Source organism: Apis florea, unplaced genomic scaffold (genome assembly GCF_048593485.1).
Source record: "Apis florea isolate Af1SG1 unplaced genomic scaffold, ASM4859348v1 contig_3367_pilon, whole genome shotgun sequence".
In the NCBI taxonomy this organism is placed as follows: Eukaryota; Metazoa; Arthropoda; class Insecta; order Hymenoptera; family Apidae; genus Apis; species Apis florea.
In genome coordinates this window covers 4,347,577-4,367,976 of record NW_028256746.1, presented here as the reverse complement: position 1 = coordinate 4,367,976, position 20,400 = coordinate 4,347,577, and the positions used below count along the sequence as shown (strand labels likewise).

The 20,400-nt window shown below is 37.7% G+C and overlaps 4 protein-coding genes across 15 annotated transcripts in view; 2 read left to right on the top strand and 2 right to left on the bottom strand.

Moving 5' to 3' along the window:
• Window positions 1–7,525, bottom strand: part of LOC100867212 (cytosolic carboxypeptidase 1) — a 34,542-nt gene extending 27,017 nt beyond the window's left edge. For 4 of the 9 annotated variants that reach the window (XR_015293254.1, XM_086911799.1, XM_086911800.1 and 1 more), the window contains exons 1-2: window positions 7,120–7,525; window positions 2,270–2,415 (exon numbers count right to left, since the gene is read on the bottom strand). Coding sequence is in view for 8 of the 9 variants with exons in the window: in XM_086911799.1 (XP_086767925.1) it covers window positions 2,270–2,415; window positions 7,120–7,271 (298 nt within the window). In the remaining variant the exon portion in view is untranslated. Of the gene's footprint in view, window positions 1–2,269; window positions 2,416–2,486; window positions 2,506–4,201; window positions 4,884–7,119 lie in introns of those variants that run through there. The other 5 variants (XM_086911803.1, XM_086911804.1, XM_086911802.1 and 2 more) reach the window with 5 other exon arrangements.
• Window positions 7,526–7,559: 34 nt separating this feature from the next.
• On the top strand, window positions 7,560–10,383 carry LOC105736011 (uncharacterized). Its single transcript, XM_012489065.3, has 4 exons — window positions 7,560–8,383; window positions 8,966–9,124; window positions 9,724–9,846; window positions 9,945–10,383. Exons 1-4 carry the CDS (start codon window positions 8,378–8,380, stop codon window positions 10,104–10,106), a joined length of 450 nt encoding a protein of 149 aa, XP_012344519.2. The 5' UTR covers window positions 7,560–8,377; the 3' UTR covers window positions 10,107–10,383.
• Window positions 8,074–20,312, bottom strand: LOC105736010 (uncharacterized). Of its 4 annotated transcripts, none has more exons than XM_012489062.3 (4): window positions 20,031–20,312; window positions 17,298–17,477; window positions 14,873–15,063; window positions 12,577–13,649 (listed from the first exon to the last, which is right to left on the bottom strand). In XM_012489062.3, exon 4 carries the CDS (start codon window positions 13,647–13,649, stop codon window positions 12,975–12,977), a length of 675 nt encoding a protein of 224 aa, XP_012344516.1. In that variant the 5' UTR covers window positions 14,873–15,063; window positions 17,298–17,477; window positions 20,031–20,312; the 3' UTR covers window positions 12,577–12,974. The 4 variants fall into 4 exon arrangements, 3 of the variants coding, with proteins under 3 accessions (XP_012344516.1, XP_086767942.1, XP_086767941.1); XM_086911816.1 differs by having other exon boundaries at window positions 14,873–14,914; XR_015293260.1 differs by lacking the exons at window positions 12,577–13,649; window positions 14,873–15,063 and adding an exon at window positions 8,074–8,088 and having other exon boundaries at window positions 20,031–20,306.
• On the top strand, window positions 10,377–12,759 carry LOC105736009 (uncharacterized). The gene is made up of 2 exons (XM_086911809.1): window positions 10,377–11,845; window positions 12,068–12,759. The coding sequence occupies exons 1-2, from the start codon at window positions 10,745–10,747 to the stop codon at window positions 12,404–12,406; spliced, it is 1,440 nt and encodes a 479-aa protein (XP_086767935.1). The 5' UTR covers window positions 10,377–10,744; the 3' UTR covers window positions 12,407–12,759.
• Window positions 20,313–20,400: the final 88 nt, after the last annotated feature.

Here is a 20,400-nt window from a genome sequence, read left to right as displayed (position 1 = left end):
AGAAAGGCTATACGTCGTTGCCATAATGAGTAATCCGACGAACAGGTGTGGGCAACACCATCTTCCATACGATAACATACTTGGGGCATTGGCAAAATGCGTGGCTTCCATTTCAGAATTGACACAAGGCCAATCGTTCCCAATGCCATGAACACTATCCACAAAAATATGTGATACTATAACATTTTGGCCCAAGACGACAACTTGCGAAACGAATCGACAATGGAACATTTGTGCAATTATTTTTCCCCGCAATCAAAATTTCCCTGCTCGAAATTTATTTTAAATTAATAATCGATATATATATATATATATATAGTTATTTCGAATGATCATTACTATAATTAAATAATTATAAATAATAATTATTTTCGAGAGAAATAAATGAATATTTGAAGAAAATAACAAATAATTTATCAGATTGATAAATCATTGACAAATAAAATTACTATTCACTTAATTTATATTGTTTGAAAAGTGTAATGAATCCTGTTCGAAATATCGTAAAAGTATACGTGTAACACGAACATGAGCGTAGCATTCGGAAAGAAAAAAAGGTCATTTGAACGCGAGCCAGCTGAAAGAGTCTCAACTTGCAAGACCAAATACAAGAAATCGAGCTATTCGTAGTATTTACTTTCTTGAGCTAAAAAAAAAAAAAAAAAAAAAGAAATATTCAACATTGATGCGATCTATCATGATCCATCGTAAGACGACAGCGTAGAAGTATCGGAGAAGCACATTTTTCAACGGTGGCTATCCTGTCGTGGCAACGAAACGATTTATCAGTGCAACGACACCACAGGCCTTCCAATGTAGAGAAATATCGATCGATTCCTTATCAAATTGGCACGGCCGCGATTCTCTTCGAAACGATCTAACGTTTCGGCTTTCTTGGATTGTTTCCAAAGCTGATCCATCAGCATTTACCGAGACCTCTTATGTAATCGAGTGACAGGGTGGTCGGTTTCTCGAAAATAACGAATGACGCTCAACGTTCCTCGGGTGGCACACCTGTTCACCAACACGCGGCTAAGAACCGCTATCATCATTAAGCGATTTTTGTTCGTCGTGGAGAGGAAACGATCGTCCAAATGAAACATCGATCGCGCGTTTGATCGAAACAAACAACGAGTTTAGATTCGTTATACTCGATAAAACGCTCGAGGGTTGATAATTTGGCGGCATGCATGGGAATATCATCGTGAACGCAATGTGTTTATCTAGAACGATGTTTTTGGAGGCACGATCTCCTCTTTATTATGATAATCTAATAAAAGTTATTTAACGCAATTGAGCAAAAATGTTTCATTTTTATCCATTATACAGTTGAGATTGATTAAAAAATATTTAATATTTGTAATCTCAAATGAAATAAATAATCGAAACAAAGTAACGATTCGATCGAGAAACCAATTTGCGACATTTCTTGAAAATGGAGATTCGTCGAGTTGGGAAACACTGATCTAGAATCGTGATCTAGAATCGCGGATACGATTCGTCTTTCGCCCGTCACGAATTTTTTTCTCCCCGCTTTTAATAATTAATCTTTCTCTTTTTCTCTTTTCACGTAGATAAAATGTAACGAGAACAAAAAGAGAGATGTATATATATATTCGAAAGCGATCTGAATTTCAATTCGATGTCCCATTTTTCCCTCTCGCATGAGCATTCTTTGTCCCATCCTATCCTATCCTATTTCTTGGATCAACTTTCCGTCACGAAAGTCGAAAAGTTCCGTTTTCGTGGGATCCGTTCGTGCAGAAGAGGTGCAATTAACAGCGGCCGCGTTCGCGAAAAGGAATCGCGGAAGGAAAATCGAAGGGACGGAAACGTGTCGAGCACTTTTGCCGACTTGTGACGAAGGGGCGGGCGGCCGTGCGAATGATAAATTGTGCAAGTTTCTGGTGATTAGCCCGATGAAACAGGAGCCAACGTTCGCGGTAAAAATAGCGATTTAGTCCGTGTCTCAAAGTGTCCAATCTTGTTTCGAGTCGTTTAAAAACTTTGATGCCGCATTCACGAGTTTCGTCGGTGAACGTTTCCGAAACGAGTGTGAAAAGTGAAACTAGGACCACGATGAGGTGATTGCCGCTACTATGGCATCCTTTTTCGAATGTTCCGTTTGCAAAAAGGAAACGGAAGACACTGTTCGTCGAATCTGCATCCGTTAAGTTGATGATAAAATGAAATTCTGAACATCGTTGCGAACATATATATATATATATGATGTAAAAGAGATAAAAGAAGGGGGCGCGAGCGTGGTTACCTGTGGATGTGACCCGAGCATGTATCTTAGCTGCGATGTTTCTGAATGTATCGATCTCCTGTGGCTTGGACACGCAATTTCGTAGCTTCTCCAACAACGCATCGTTTACAGTCTCGTCCGTGCCTTTGCTGCTCGGTGACATCACACTAAACCGACAAATAACCGACAATCAAATTTCAATTTATCGGCCAGAGTAGAGGAGAGGAGAGTTACGTACGAGCGTGAAAGGTTTTATCTTGGCAAACCGGTGTCGAGCATGCAATCTCGTGCTACCAAAATGCTACGCATAACAAAGGGGGGATCGCACGAGTTGAATGACGTACATTGTACCGATGATTGGGTGACAAAGAAAAAGATATATACGCGTAGACATACGCGTGCATCCATCGTCGAAAACGAATTTTTAATTCTTCGCATAATTCGCACGCAAAATCGAACGCAAAGAAAGGATAAAATTTATCGTCATTCGTCTCGTTACATCTGTTGATACGGAAAAAAAAAAAAAAAAAAACACAAGAATCACGACTCGATTTTTCTCGGTTAAAAGGAAAAAGAATCGGGGAGAAAAGATAGTAGCGTGGAGAAACGTAGCGTCATTCACGATCAGTTATCATCAATCGACTGTCCATTGGCATTGCGCCAATTTTGCGCGGTGCGTAATGCGCATTAATCTCCTTTCACATTCAGTTGGTCGCGACACTGTTACCCAATGTCGTAGAAATGAAAATCGAACGTCGCCTCGAATTCAAGGTTAATTAACACGGCCAAAAAAGCAAACTCGAAATAAACGGCGCGTGGATCATGGTGAAAAACAATGGCGCGAACTCGATCGATATTGTCGATTCCACTTCCTCTCGGTCTTTCCACCATATATCCTCGATATATCCCTCCCTCATCTCTTATTCTTCCTTCCTTCTCGAGCGTTAATTGCAAGTCTCGTTTCGTCGGAATCAATTGTCTATCGAGTTCGAAAGTGTCAGAGGCAAATAAATTTAAATCGATCGATCGATAAAATCTTCGTACGAACAGAAAGAAATTTATTTTTTTAGAGGATTATTAGCAGGATTCTTATCATTCTATAAAGCGACGACAATTAAAGCTTATTACAAAAGTGTAGGTGATCGTCGCATGGATAATAATTGTCGAGTGATAATTGTTTAAAATTTAGAAGGAGAGATTTTCGATCACTTACACCTTTTTCACGGCAATTACAACTCGTCCACGTTCTAAAAACACATTGCGGAGCGCGATTAATCTCGTAAAATTTATCGCCCTCGATCAATCGCAAGATCTAACAATTTCACCAGAATATCCGCAACAACGCGATTGTTTATTTGGCAGGAATCGTATCTCTCTTCGTGCCAATGCGAATTTTGCGATTATCTTTGCAATTTCTCCGCCAAACAACAATGACCAACTCGTACATTGCGAAATCCGATATTGGATCTCTTCTTCTTTCTTTCAAAAAAAGGAATATTGAAAAGAAAAGAATCCATCGCTAAGCCATTGAATACAATGAAATGGTATAACATGTATATATATATATATATACAAAGTGCAATTGAAAATTATGTACAATTGATAGATATTACTTAAATTTGGATTGTTCGAATATCGCTTAATTTTCTAGATATACTTAACTATACATCCTCCTCAAAAATGATTTCGAGAGTATTATTGCATTTACTTATGAAGAAAACACTTATCCGTTCGTTAAGATGAAGCAAAAAGCACAGAAGCAAAATTTTTGTTCGCTATTAATAATTTCTACTAGCAAAGAAAAAGTTGCGAAAGTTTTAATTTGGTCAAAAATTAAGCTTCCAATGAAAAATTCCTCCTCGTCTTTTAATCGTATCATGAATACGTGAATGAAAAAAAGGGAAAAGCGTGCGAAGCGTCTCGAAATGTGCGATCAGAACGAGGACCGGAAACCTGGCGCAGAGCGACGAACACTAGCAGCACGAAACGCGGAGGCAGGCGTTTTTGTTAGTGTGGTGGCGATTTTTACTCTTCATCCTTGGCATCTTGCACGTTTTCGTTGTCCCCGTGGCAGGTATCCATCGGCCGCTGGTTCTCCTTGTCGTGCTTTTCCAACACACTTTTCATTTCTCTCGCCAGGGACCTCAACAACCACCCTGTTCTTCTCCTCCCCCTCCTAGTTGGAAAAATAAGAAGGGAATCGTCGAAAACGCGGTGTCGAAACGAGAACCAGATTTGATTTGATACCTTATCAACGAACCAATCGAATTTTATTACGAATCTATCGAGTATTATTCTTTCTCTCTCTTTTTTTTTTCGAAACGTCTCTTCAAATCGAAATTTGAACACGTTTCATTCGATTCCACGTTGTCGACAGACTTCTTATTTCTTTGCTCTCGTGACGAATGGACAAAGGCACGGATAATCTTTTTTTTTTTTTTTTTCTTTTTATTGCGATCACACACACGGTGTCACATCTTATTCCTGGATACTTCGTGAGATGTCTCGATGTCACGGTATTTGGATCGGGAGAAATATCGCAGAGAAGAGATGGAAGAATGTCCGGCCAATGCTTGAATTTCCACGCGAAACGATCCACGCGCTTTGCCACTCCGAGGCGGTTTGACGTTTCGCGCTGCCAAAACTATGTTTAAAAGCATAGCACGCACGCATGAGGCGCCTCTATTTATAGTGACGGCCGCTTCCCGAAAACCGTTCCCCTTTTCCCACATTTTCCATGCCACCCTCCTCGATCGCATCCCTCGATCATTAATCGATGCATCGCGAAACCTCGAAGAAAAACGCGCGCGTCACGTTATAATAAGAGAAAACACCTCGTATCGACGCCTCGTTTACATAAGCGCTCGTTAAACGTTAAATTAATTTTTAATTTAATTAATTTTCACGCGAATATATTATATCTTGTTTTTATCTCGTTCATCGCTCGTGTCGTTTGAGATTCGTTTCATTTCACTTTCACACATTTTTAATAATCCATTCCAGAGAAATTGAGAATAAAAAATTCACTGACCATGTTTAACTCGCTCGATTGGGAAAGAGATTTTTTTATTTTCTCTCTTTCTCTCTGGATTTTAAGAAGATTACGTTTCGTTTTAAAATATGAGAACTTGTTTCGAAAGTGACGGATTTCAACGCGCAAGCATATGTCGAAAGAGCGTGGTTTATTATAAAGATGGCAACAACGAAATCCGTTTGCCAAAAGATGGAAAACGTCGTCGTTTTATACGAGATCACCAATCCAATGGAAATCTTTGGACGGTAAATTATAATAAACGTGGATGAGTTATTTCTCTTTTCACGAGAGCAATGTTTACGGCTGATGAAAACACATGAAGAAATTTTCAAAGACAATTCCGAAATATATCCTTTGAAAATAAGTCGACATATAGATGAAATCACCAAATATTAATAAAACGTTTTTTATTGTTGAGATTCGAAAAGGAGAAAAAAAGAAAAAAAGAAAAAGAATATTATCCGATTAAAATTTAACAGTAACGCAATTACAAACTTGGAACGAGAAACGATAAAAAAAAAGAACAAAGAAACAGAGTAACTCTTGATAATATCCTTCGCTTAACCCTTTATCGTGATCTCGCAGCCCAACTCTAAATCTTAACCTCTCTCAAAAACCAATCAACTTTTTATTTCTTTCACAACGATAGAATCTGATCGCGGGAATATATGAAAAAAAATCACCGTTGAAAAATTCCCCAAAATTCATAATACCACAGTTCAGTCCTCCAGCTTCAGGAAAATCTGGCGAAAAACAAGGCTCGGTGAAGAATCACCATCGTGCAACGACACAACGATCCCGGCGTTATTAATAGTCGAATAATTCCAATGAACTCGCGGGAACGAGAAAATGGAGAAAAGCGAAGAGAGGAGGGGGATGGGGAGAGGCGAAAAGGCGGAAATATCAGTGGTGGAGGAGGAGGAGAAGAGGAGGCGGATAACCTTCGACGAGAACAATGGGAACAGCACGCACGATTTGTCACGGAGCGAAGCGATGGCTGCGCGAGGACACGGTTCCGCGGTTTAACCTCGTCATCCTTCGACACACGATTCGAAACGAGGATTGATGACGAAAGGGTTGGTCACCAGACGACGTGGTGACGATCCACGAACGAAGCCCGTCGTCACGGAAGCTGACGCGAACAAGGCCAGGTGTATGCGGCACTTGTTGATAAACACGAAACCTCCCGCGGATTGATTAGTGGCCGTGCGAACTTTCACGAGCGTAGTCGACGGCTCACGAACTTCTCTCTATCGATTTTCGAAAAGGCGCTTTCGTTCAAACTTCGGTCCACCGGCTTGCCTGCCTGCCTCTCCTAGATTCGCGCCCATTTTTCTTTCTTTTTTCTTTCTCTATCCGTTCAACTATCGCTATTCCTTCGCATTTTTCACTAAATTCCTCTTCAAAAAATCAATCGTAATCGTAACGCGATATTGAACGAATCGCGATATTTATCCACGCGTGTGTCGAAATTCACGAGCGCATATATTTATATTTAAAAAAATATAACACGCGGATTATTGTTAAATATACACGCATCGAAAAAATGGGGGGAACTCTAATTTTTTTTTTTTTTACGACTTGATTAACATCAGTGATCGATGATTCGGTAATTTTAGGTTTACTCGTGAAGCGTGCGTATCGCGTTGATTTATTATTTCGTTATTCGATTAAATAAAAACGAGCGTTGTTTCGACCGATAAAGATATTTATCGTACGTTTAGCAGATTGCATCGAGCGACGTCGAATGTATTTCCACCAATGGAAACGGATAGAAATATCGGTTCAAAATGATATAACCTATTCAAAGATGGATTTAAACGTGGATAATACATACCTCGAAACGTTGTCGGCGTGACATCTATTCACGTCATTTCTACTGGCTTCATTGTCAATGCTACACTTCGTGTCGTGGCACCTCGCCATCGGAAGTTGTCTTTTGCATTTTCCGTTAAACAATCTTGAGAGCCATTCTTTGTCATAAGCCATAACCAGATCCAATCACGGCGAAGTTAAATACTTCCGATTTCGTGAATTACGTTGGGCAACCATGATTAAGCGGGTAAAACTTTGCCAACTCCGCGATTTTTATATCAAAATTGCTAATTGTGCGGTAGTGAAATGAGGTTACTTGTAAACTTTAAGAGAGATGTCAAAAACATTTTTGACAGGGACACCTTGAAGTCAACCTCATGTTCCACCGTCTATCGATGTACGTACCTGCACAGTTATCGTTTTCCCCCTCGATAACTCGTGTTCCAATAACGTACGCGTTCTTTTTTTTTTCTTTCTTTCTTCTTTTTTTTTTTTCTTTTCTCAAAGTAATTCCATTTCAATTCGCGTCGATCTCAACCTCGCGAAGAGAAACTCGTGAATGGGTCACGCGTAATCTGGGATCAAATCGAAGGAACGGCACACGAGAACATTAGAAATGTAGATTCGGGTGTCAAAGCCGAAGCAGGCCACACCCTTCATTCATATTCTAAACAACAATTTGCCAACGTTAACCGGTTCGCGTGCATATTCTGTCCTTCCACGATCTCTCTCGGTCTTGGCCATTCTGCTCGAGACGACAAATAAATCTCGCGTTTATACCGTGTTTACGGTACTCTGCTCCACCGTATTACCAGATACAAACTCGTACAAGAATTTTCTTCCATCCATTTCGTAGCTCCGTTTTTCATAAATGTTTGGAAAAAACGAGAAGAAGAAATTCTCCGTGATTTCGAACTTTCATCGTCGATAATTCAACGATCGAGGAAAAATTCCATCTTCTAATAAATCACGCCTTCGTCGCTAGCTGGATCTGCGAACAGACGTGAAAACAGATTTGAAGCGTAATGACGAAGCGTTTGTATCGCGAAAAAATATCGCGAGCAGGTATCCCGTTGCTCGTCGTCGGATGATCGGAGAGAAAACGAAGAATTGAGCAAAAGAAAAAAGAAAAAAGAAAAAAAGGAAACAATCGCAGATGATATTGGACAGGGTGGGAGGAGTTTACTCTCCACGAGGAATATATAAATGGGCGGGCAGGGCTGAAATTTCTAGTTGGTGAAGATAGTTTGCAAGCCTGTAGCAAAGTTGTGTATCACACTATGCAGGTAAGCGGGAATAATCTCTGTTCGTGTCGATTACTCATTCGTAAACTTCACGTTTGCGAGTTTGCATAGGCAATTATTTCCTTTTCTCTTTCGTTTCCTTTCGCACTTTAACAAATAACAATTACACACGATGGAGGATCGGGATTTTAAAAAAAGGTTGGATTTAATATTTTTACACGAAAATTTCTTTCTTTCTTTTTTCGAGTTGGAAGGGTTGAAAGCGAATAAAGAGAATCGACTGGTTTTATAAATAATTCCCAAGACGCGAATAACCGTTACATCTCCCGACGAAATCTCTTTCCGTGTTGCCTGCGAATTCAGATCATTGATATGCGAACCACGCGATACTGCGCATCGAGCCAAAGTTTTGTATTATCAAAAGCCTGAGCTACTACTTTATTCGACGCAGAGAACGATCAATCTGTGACTAACTGCCGCATTGTTCCTCGTATACGAATTGAAGTATTCTTCTCGAATTGCAAGAAATTCCTATTGATTGAAATTCATCGCGATCTTTCTGCAATTTCTTTTCTTCTTTCTTTTTTTTTTCCTCTCTTTTTTCTTTTTTTTTTTTTTTTCAAGGTCCACGTGACGTCGTTTGTCTTCGCTGCGTTGCTCGCCGCTTCGATAGAATCGAAACCGTTCTGGCCAACCGTGCGTTCGAACAATCATCCATACCTTTTTACAGCCACCGACAGAGGATTTCTTCAGTACCATGACTCTCCTTATTATGTTTACAACGTAACGTATATTACATGTTAACACAATGCATGAAATAATCGTTCGATACAGCGTTTTCCAATGTTTCTTGCGAATAAATAAATCGCTTTTACGATGAATAAATAACTACTGTTACACTCTTTTCACAATTATACGAATATTTATTTTTAATAGTTTATTTTAAAATAAATGCAAACATCTTATTTTACGGTGTATTAAACACGTATATCCGGTGAGAATATTAATAAAATATTGTGTGAAATATTAAAAATTTATCATCGTAGCGAAACAATAAAATTTATTATATGATCATAATAATTTTTCATAATAGCTCATAAATCACTTTTATTTATCCTTTTATAGCTATATCGAGGTAAATACACTTCTTAAATTACCATTCTAATATTTATTATAATCGCGAAGAGAAATATAAAAATTATAATTGAACGAAGGTATGGTCTTCGAAGAAGTATTTCGTGATTGCGTTGGAAGTTGCGCTATATATATATATATATATATATATATATATATAAAGTTGGAAAAAGAAAAAAATTGGTTTGATTAATGTAAATACTCTTTTCATACTCATAATACTTGATATTTTCGCTTATCTCGCTTAGGTACATTCCGATGTAAATGCAGCTCCTATCATAGCACATGGAAAACTGCCTGCTTCTCATTTACCTGTTTATAGCTTCTATTATGGAACCCCGACTTACGACTTCCGGCTACCATTGAATCCGGTAAAAAAAAAAAAAAAACGCATCGACTCGTTTCGATTAAAATTGAAATCTTAAACTTCTTCTGTATCGATTTCTATTTTTGATTAATTTGTTTACAGGTGTATCCGCTATTACCCGCTGCTCATCCAGGAGATCGACCATCGACCAGCGCAAAACCGATCGATGAGGACGGTGATGGGATTGAAAAATTGGAGACGAAGATCGAAAGGGGAAAAAAGGAAATGAAAGAGTTGAACGAAAGCATCGATGATAACATTTAACCGTTTAATCGAAATAATAATTTTTCTACGGTGGAACGAAATTTAGCGAGATTCTTTTTTATTTTTATCAATTCTTAAAATCTGAAATCTTGACTAACGATAATCTTGATAACGAATCTTTCTTATACTCGAGCCATTTGAAAATATTATATTCGTCGATTTTTATAAACTCAACGACTATAATTATCAAGAAATTTTTTAAGGAATTTATTCCTTCCTATGTAAAAATTTACTATGTTAAATTAAATAAAACGCTTTTATATCAGTTTACAACGCATAACGTGTTCATCTTTGCAATTATTAATCTCAGATTGCCTACTACTTCTCGAACAAAATATTATTTCGTTACAAGCTCTAATTACGTCAGAAAATAAGAGCAATTGCAATTTTTCTTCCAAAGGCGCTTCGACTATGAAATAATCGATTCTCGACAGAAGGCAAGCAATTAGTCTACTTTCATGAATAAATCTTATTAAATGATTTTCTATAATTAAGCATCAAGGGGGAGAAAGAATCGCATCGTCCAACGATGAAAAAATCCATCCGAGCAATAGATAAACCGGGGTCAAAGATACCGTGTACGCTGTTCGTGTTCATTTCCTTTCTTGGTGCTCGGATCGTTCGCATCGATCGCGAATATGAGCGTGAAAAATATTTGGTCGGTCGGTGTTTTTCTACTGGTACTCTTCGTGATAATCGGGACGTCCATCTTGCACGAGAGGAAACTCATAAAGCAGGATTATCGAGAAGCTGTCGAACCAGATACGCACGACTACGTAATTAAGAATAAGAAGGAATTGAAACTGGCGAAAATCGAAACTATCGATGGGAAAGAGTCTCGAACTGACGATTTCGAAATTAAGGCAGCGCCAACTTTCAGGATACCTCCCCATCGAATGTGGCACGTGGTGGGGATACATTCTCCACATAACAGGGAGTATCGGTCGATCGTGGAGCACGAAACGGATAAAGGGATCGATGTGGAGTACAAGGGCAGAGCGGAGAGGAACACGAGCCAAGCTTCTTCGAACGAGTTCAAAGACACGAAGAAAAGCTACAAGAAATTGAAACTGATTCGAACTCGGGCTGATTACAAGAAAGAGTGGAAGAACAAAGAACAGTTGACCTATTCGAACGATGATAAATCGATAGGCGTGACGAAGAAAACAATCGGTCGGCGTCACGCGGATTATTTCGCGGATCGAATGAACAGATCGAGGCGTTACGCCAGGGATTTGAAAGATGACAAATCGGATTATTACTCGATGAGGAAAGCGGTTATGGATAAATTTTACGCTCGCCAGAAAGAGATAGCGAAAAAGTACGCGAAAGAGGTAACCACCACCCACAAGCCTACCTATAATTTGCAACAAAAATTGGATAAGAATAATACATCTTCATTCGCTAAAATTAAAACGAATGATATTCGAGACGAAATATCCCCTAAGATTACGACGAATAATATACAGAGTGTATCTTCTTACGCTAAGATTGGGACGAATAACGTTCAAAAAATTGACAACACGTTCGAGGCTCGAAGTAAGAGAAGGAAAAATTTCGATGAAAATTCTATTTTAATTTCCACCTATTCTCCCAAGATTCGAAAACAAGCGATAGAAACGACAACGATATCTAGTGATACGGATCGAGTCATAAAAGAGACATCGAACGTGTATCACAATCGTTTGAACAACGACAACAAAGTTAACAGCAAAAGTGAGAAAAATGATTCGATAGCAGTAAGTACAAACACGCATATTCAACAAACTTTCATATATTTGCTCTACGAAATACTTAACAAGATTAAACTTAATAGATTCAGTGTAGATTCTGATAGAGATAAGTTACAAAAAAAAAAAGAATAAAAAGTTTCGAGTAAATATCTGTCGCGCTGTTAAGTATCGTTTCCTTTTTCTTTTTTTTTTTTCAAATTGATTGTAAATAACGAAAAATATTTTCAGAACGACAACAAAAACGACGACAATGTTCTGAAGTGGGGTATTTGCTCGGGTAAATTGATATATCAGCACAATTTGATCATCGATACGAAAAATTCGATACAGAGTAATATGGATTTAACAACGACGTTGGAGGGTTCACTGTGCGTCACTTGCATCAGAATCGTACCAGTGAAGAACAAAAATGCCACGTTGAATATCGACGTGAATCGTAACAACGATGGCAGTATAAGCTCCTTAATGTTTATCGCTAAGGGGTTGAAGAATATGGAATTTTTATACGTAATTAAGATCTGGGCCGTGAGGAAGATAAACGATCGCTGCGATCATGTCGAAACATAAATCTATACGTTTCCTATAACGTTTTCCTGTAACTTTTTAAAATATACAATTGCCCTTCTATAACAGGCAAATAATTTGCCACTCTCTCTCTCTCTCTTTCTCTCTCTTTCTTTTTCTCTTCTCTCCATCATATAAAAAATATATATATTTTTTTTAATAAAAATAAAACATAAATATAATATTTTATTTCTAAAGATGTGTGTGTTACACGAGTGAAAGAAAAAAACCGATAAAAGAAATCTGCCATATATAGCGAATATAAAAATGTATGAATTAAACGTTACATGTTAGAGAGCATAAGTTACTTTATAAAATATTATCTGTTCATAAATAATCGTGAAAATAAGAACAAAGTAACTGTGCACCATCCCTCCAAAATCATCCTTTTTTTTTCGACCGTAATTTATATACAACGATGGTTGAACGAACCGAATTAAATTGTCTCTCGTTAACTTCACTTGGCCGATCTCGTGTATCCCGGTGTATCGAGAGCTCTATCTATGATAATCAGTCTGATCATGGGCTTCGAACGTGACACGAAAACGAACCTTGTCGGACCGGTTCCGCTTCAAGAACTTTTCGGCACAGCCGTTGGAAGGGGTGGCGGCGGTACATCCGGTATTTTCTCCTTCTCTTCCTTTGCCGCCAGTTTCTTCTCCTCGTGATAGGCTGGGAGCAGATGCTCGGCCAGGCCGTTTCTCGGTGTGGTTGCCGGGATAGGCTCGAGGGTGCCGTAGGGTTGATAGTCCACGTAGTACGTGCCGGGAACCAGGTGAGGATTGAATCCGTTGTACGTGTAGAAATAAGGGTCGTAATACAACGACTGGTAATTGGGATAAAAGCTGAGAGGCTCCTGGTCCCCGCTCTTGCCCTTCGACACATCTTTGCCCCCTTCTTCCTCGTCGTTCGGATTCGCCGATTCCGTTTTGTCGGCCGATTTGGACCGTTCGAGGAGGATGGACGAGGACGCGGTTTGAACGTCGTTTGCCTGGTTGCTCGATTGTTTCCCTTGAGAAAGATGCTCCTGCCCGGCTTGATGAGGCGCCACTTGGGTGTAATAAACGGGAGGCACGTAACCGATCGCCGTTCGATGAATCACCGGTTGAATTACCGGGTACGCTCTGGATGGGGATAAATTTTGATTGCTCGTGATCACGGCGTTGTACACTTTGGGAACTCTGAGAAGTCCCCCTGGATCCCCTGAGGCCAGCTTTATCAAGGCGAGAACGACGAGTAGATTCATCTGAAAATGATCGAGGCGTAATGTAAAGCGTGGCGATAATGGAAACGATGAAAATTTAATGTAACGTTATTGGATCGATAGTATAATTGAAACGGATATGCTTGCAGTGCCGCGTAAATGTGACGGAGAGAACGATACGTAGTTCAAAGTCCCTTGTTCGGGCTCAACGCCGATAAATCTAGCACAAGCACGCGTGCACGCGACAATAAAGAGATTCTGAACCAACGTACGACAGACAATTGCGACTATCAAACATGTTGATGCAAGAACAAAGCTATGCAAAGCTTATACATGCTTATATATTGGGTTCGTGGAAAAGTAATGAGTGTATATTCTATTTTCGAATCGTTTTTTAAATTTTGTATCAATGTATTGATCTGTTACATTAGTCCACTGACAATTTTCTTTCCTTTATTTATCACGTGTTAAGTCGAATTAGAATTGAAAATGAACAATCTATCCTCATAAATGATTGCTAAGTAATTATTCTGGTAAAATGAGTTTAACATAAATGCCATTTTAAAATTTAAATTTTAAATTTGTTATTATATTGGAATCAAAAATCAACGTGATTTAATATATATATATTATTAATTTCTTTACGGAAAAGCTTATTCCGCTTGCTTTATTATCTTTAACTTTTATCTCTTCGAGTCGAGAATTAATCAGAATTCATCCAGGTTTCGAAGAAAGGAACTCGCATGATCCAACCGCGTGTCGATCAAACGACCATTATTGTTTTTACATGGAAATGTAATTGCCATCCACGAGTAAAGATCTCGCGTGCGCTCGATCATATGATCGCATACAAAAGAGGCGAACTACGCGTGTACGGAATAGAATCTTGACTGTTTTCTTCGTAGGTGTGTACCCACAGTCGCGCCTAGCGTGAAATTCTTGCGTTCCTCTTGATCTTCATATAATCTTTAGAGAGATTTTCGCCGACGAAAGCGGTTATCTTTGATCCAAAAAAAAAAAAAAAAAAGAATGATCTTAACAAACTTAATAAGCTTCGATGGAAAATGCGCGAAATATCTTTTAGATGAATACGCAATGCAATGATTCATCTCATTAACACGCGCGAATTTTTTCTTTTATCAATTGTGCTCTTCCTTTCGTTCTTCTTACGCTTTTAAGCGATTCTCTATTCCGACGAGCGAAATGGACGATCAAGTTTTCATCGCGTAGATCAATCCGTTGAAATGAATGAATACGTCGCTTACCTTTTACCAGATCGATCGGTCCTTCCTCTCGATGTGTCTCCCCTGTGAAACAACAAGGATCGTCGAGAAGCTGACACCAAGTAGCAAGAGAGCTGCATGGAACCGTAGTATATATGGCCCATGGGGTCTCAGGGTTCAAGTCCTACCTCCCCCACTACACGCCACTTGGCGAAAGTACTCCGCGATCGGTACTGTAATGTTCAACATGAGGCCCGTCTACATCAACTACTGAACTGCAGAAGGACAGGCATTTACCTGTGCAGCACAGGATCGCAATGCACCGATTGATGATCGAACGATTGTACGCTCGATATAAATTTCAAATTTTTTTTTAATTTTATCGATCCACATTCTGGAAATATATTCTTCGAGGTGAATAAATAATATCTGGCTTTTTATTCGAAAACATTTTTTTTTTTTTTTTTTTAATCAATACTATCGTTTCTTTATCTCAGAATTTCATTAGAGAGTTAATTAGGTTCAATATTCAATTCTTTGAAAAATAATTTTTTGATTCAGTCAAGGGGGGGGGAGGGGGAAATTGTTAAAGTAAGGTAATAAATAATGTATTAAAAACCAATAATGGTGGTAAAAATAACAGTGATAATGTACTGACGATTAGAGCTTCTTGTACAGCGACAAATGGCTGAGTAATTGCTAGATAATAAAACGTGTCCTACATATATAAAGGATACTCCTTTCATCGATCGAGCATTTATCAATAAATTGATTGATGATATCCGTGCTCAGGTACTACGTAGCTGTGAACTACGTTATATACTATTTTATTATCTTTTTTATTTTTTCTTGCGAGTGCAACAGTCAGAAATGTGCGTGGCATTTAATAATGATCGGGGAATATAAATTCCGAGTAGATTGAAACCTTTCGAAAAATAAAAAAAGAGGCATAAGGTCTTTGATCGTTATTAAATCGTTATCGATGATTGGTTCAACCAGTGACGGTTAGTGTACCCGTTTCGTGTACGTAGAAAAGTTTCGTGTCAACTTCGAATTGACATGCATTAATCATCCAATCTGGAATCGATCGTAATGTATCGTTTATAATAGTGAATTAAAAAAAAAAAAATAAATCGAGCACGATAATTCCAAGAAAAAGAGGCCACCAAGATCAATGATGAATGTTCAATGACGCATACTCCCGTTTACGTGAAATATGAAAAAAAAAAAAAAAGGAAAAAAAAGAAAAGGAAAAGAAAAAATTGAACAATATCTCGAGAAAATTTACGAGACAATCCCTTTTCTCTGGAACAGTTCGATCTTCGCACCGATCAGACAGTTTTTTAAGCAAAAATGCTTATCTTATAATAAACTGACTGAACTGACGCTCAAGAATCAACAAGGTTATCTCTCGAAATTTTCACGATTTATACTTTGCGAAACTCTGTTCCTGTTATATCGGTTTTACATATCGATTCTTCTACTCGTTCCATGACACGCGAATCATGGCAAAATCTTGGCAACGAAAGATGAAAGAATCGTGAGAAGGAAATAACTAATTGAGGATGCGAATCGTGTGCGAAAAGTTACAATCTGGAATACTAACGGTTGATTTATAAATGAATAGAGATTTTAGTGTAAAATGTTTTATAATTAAATTCTAATTAATCATGTATGGGTGCAGGTGTACTTGATTATTCCAAGATACATCGTAATTTTAATATAAAATGGGAATGCCTGACGATACGAGCGATGGTAATGATAAACTTAAATACACAAAATTATTAGTTAAAAGTTACATATCGATAGATGTTGACTTTACGATTAATTTTGATTCGATTGAACAGCGTGCGGAAAATACGTATATTTGTTGATGAATGAATATAGTCTTAGCAATCAGTACATTCCATTCTCGAACATTGTCATTCATCGCATTGTATCATCCCGCACACTGTACTTTCTTACAAAGTAATAAAAGTAATTTCGTAATTATTTTGAATTTACAATCTCTGCACCGAATGCTCGGAAATATAATAATTTAAAACTAACTCTCTATAATTTTATAGAATCATCAAAGACTATCGTAACTCTCTTCGTATATTCTTGTGCTTTCGAATTTCACAATCGTCTTTCTCCAAGCAATTTCTTCTGCAATCGGAAGGATATCGAAATTCTCTGCAGCCACTCTGTGCTTTCGAATTATCTTTCTTCTACGATTGAAAGAAATTAACTTAACTGACCTTTCGTTATATAAAATTCTAAACACGATAAACTTAACGATGAGAGATGTACGATCTCTGAGAAACGAAATCGATCGATGAACTCGACTTTGTCATATAGATTCTATCGGAATGTAGCACATTCTTCTGAGCAACAGTATCGGGAAATTCGGTAGGAATACGATGAAAAGCAGCACCAAGGGAGACAGCAGCAGCAGAATATTGGCGTATATCACCAACCACCATACCGTCGATATTCCAAGAACTGGATCCAACATCGTGACTCCTTCTAATTGGCCAAAATGTCAGGCACTCAGAAATTCTGAAGCATCTGCGCCTCCTTCGGGTAATTCGATTCCACGAATCCAATACGTGTTTAGAATCATGATTGATATTCCTTCGTGTGTAATTGGTTAACCGAGGGATTCCTAAAAATAGAATAAAGTATAAGTGAACGTTGTTCAATTGAAAAATAGAATTTTATGAAATTTCTATTCTGAAACAGCTTATGAATATTTTCTTTTTTTTTTTTTTTCATTGTCAATCAAATCCTGATTCTTGAATACATTAAACGAGTAACTGTGCACGTATTTGTATTGATGATATTCAGGATCGCGCACGTGACACTTCGTTAATCGGTCAGGCTTGTCTTGTCTTTTTATGACGCTTACTTCTCAACGGTTTGAAAGACTTTAAATATATAAGAAAGAAGAGGAGTCTATCCTGCATAACAATACATTTCGAATTCTTCGTTTCGAAATATATTCAAGTGAATAAAAGTTTACTAGAAGAAATATTTTTTTTTTCAATTTTTCTTAAGATAATTCATTCTTGCCATTTTCTTTCTTGTTTTTAATTGAAAAGAGTTTTTTTTTCTTCTTCTTTGCAAATAAATAAATTCTAATGCCTTTTCTTCCTAATTATTTAAGTAAAAACATTATGATTTTTTTCTCGAAGCTATCGTTTCGAGTATTAAGAATTTCAAGGATCTTCAATCCGTTATATCGAATTTTATTTTTCATAATAACGAGTTTTGCTGAAAAGGTGATCCACTCTTTCGTACGATATGCGATATAACAATGAATACCGGATTGCACGGTTAAACCACAGACGACAAAACATTGTTCGATCGAATCGATTATTTTTACACTCTATTGTTGAACAGAGAAACAATGGAGGATGACAAGATAGAACGAAGTGTAAGAGCGAAATTCTTTTATACTTATTCACAATTTTTAGTAGATTTTTAACAAATGAAAATTGTCTTCTATGGTAAAATCCATAAAATCTGAATTTAACTATTGCTTTCACTGTCTTTATAATAAAATAATAATAAAAGTTTTTTTTTTTACTATTAAAAAAATGAAATCTGATTTTTTCATTTCTATTATTCAATGCATAATTAAACTCTCTATGTGAACGAATTACGTAGTTCATCCGGTTATATCGATTGCGCAATCGTCGAGCATATCAATTTTGTATTATGTAATTCATTGTGATATCTCGAATTTCATACACATGAAATGAATAATGGAATGAAGAAGACTCGATTCAACCGAAAATTAATTCTTTTCTAATCGAAAAAAATAAAAAAAAAAAATATCGTGGAAGATTTTAGAAATTGTATTCTCTAAATTCTTGGGATTCAAAAATAAGCTACAATTCCAAGAGGTGTATAAATACGTGTACGTATCAAATTCCAAAAATACCGTCCGTTGGTGAACAAACACATGCACGCGTTCGTCCTTGTACGATTAAGTAGACGCGTGTATTCCATAGACCAGACCAGTTGAACAAACAAGTCGGATGGTCAAGTAAAAGAAGAAGAAGAAGAAGAAGAAGAAGAGAAAAAAGAAAAGAAAAGAAAAGGAAAAGCATCGAAAAGAGAGAGACGATGAGAGCACGAACGGACGATAAAAAAATCTCCACGTCGATCTAAAGGTAAACGCGTATACGCATGCAATACGAGTTTGCTATCCTGGGACGCTTGCGCGCGCGCGCGCGATCACACCGCGGAAAGTGAAATTTTCGCGATTGCGTAATGCTAGCATAATAGTATTATCCGACGTAGATCGTGAGCTACACTATTACGAAGTATAGTAGCTAACGAAGGTACGATTGACCTCGTTGCGGTTCTTGAACCTAATATCGAAATCCCTCCCCCCACCCCTCTCCTCCCTCCCTCTCCCTTTTTTCGCAAAATATATTTTCGATAGATCGTATTGTATGGTTTTATTGGTGTGTGTCGCATTATTGATTTCATTCTTCGCATTACTTATGTAAAAGTTTCAAAAGAGATCGGTAACCAGTCTAAAGTGTTCAAGGTTCTTTAACGTTTGTACGTATATAACGTAATATAAAGTGGAATGTGAATTTTTTTTAGATGATAATTCAATGTGTTTATACACATCGATGCATTATTCGTGATAATTATAGAAAGAAAAAAAAAAAAAGAACTCTCAGTTGTTAATTCGAATTCGTTTTTTTTTTAGGTCAAATGAACAGAATGAGTATAGTTTGAGTGAAGGACTTCCAGATTTTCGATCCCTTCTCCGATATCGTGGCGTCCTTGCTCCGTGAAAAATCTGACTGGTATACGCGTATATCGAACAAAATACACGTTTATCTTATATCTTTAACGTTCCACGAGGTTCCTCGTGAAACGTTAAAATACGCTTTATTTCAATCTCTGTTACGCAAACAAAAATATCTTCGAATTTTTTTTTTTTCAATAGCCTTTGAAAAAATTTAAAAGTTTGATTTTTCAAAAAAAGTCACAACAAATTTCAGTAAAAACATAAATAATTCGTGTTAGATCTTTGAATCATTCATGATTTCAAACAATTTTCAAACGGTCATCGATAACAAGTTAAATATAAAAAAATGTATTTCAAACAAAAGCTGTATAACATGTGATATATTATAAATATAAAATATTATTAGAAAAAAATTAATAAAGACAGACGTGGATCGTTCCTTACCATTTTTCGATACGGCATGATCTGCGTCATGGAAAAATCTCAGCGATCAGGACGCAAGTGTCCTACGAATGATAATTCCAGCAGTGCACACCACGAATCTCGATCGCGATTTCCACGAATGCGCGACAGATCGTTGCGAAGGATCGTTTCTCGTATGCGTTCAGTCGCTTTCCGCGGACTGAGAGCATGCTAGGCTCCCATGCTTCGATGTCCCGGGTACTTTCCCTTTCTTTCGGCGCTTTGAAACCGACGTACGCAAGTTGAGTCACCAGGTAAGGCTTCGTCGACAGCGGATGGCCCCTCCGCTTGCGACTATTTGCCCGTCTGTCATCGTCGGATTCTCGATGGCATTGACGATTTCCAGTTTCGA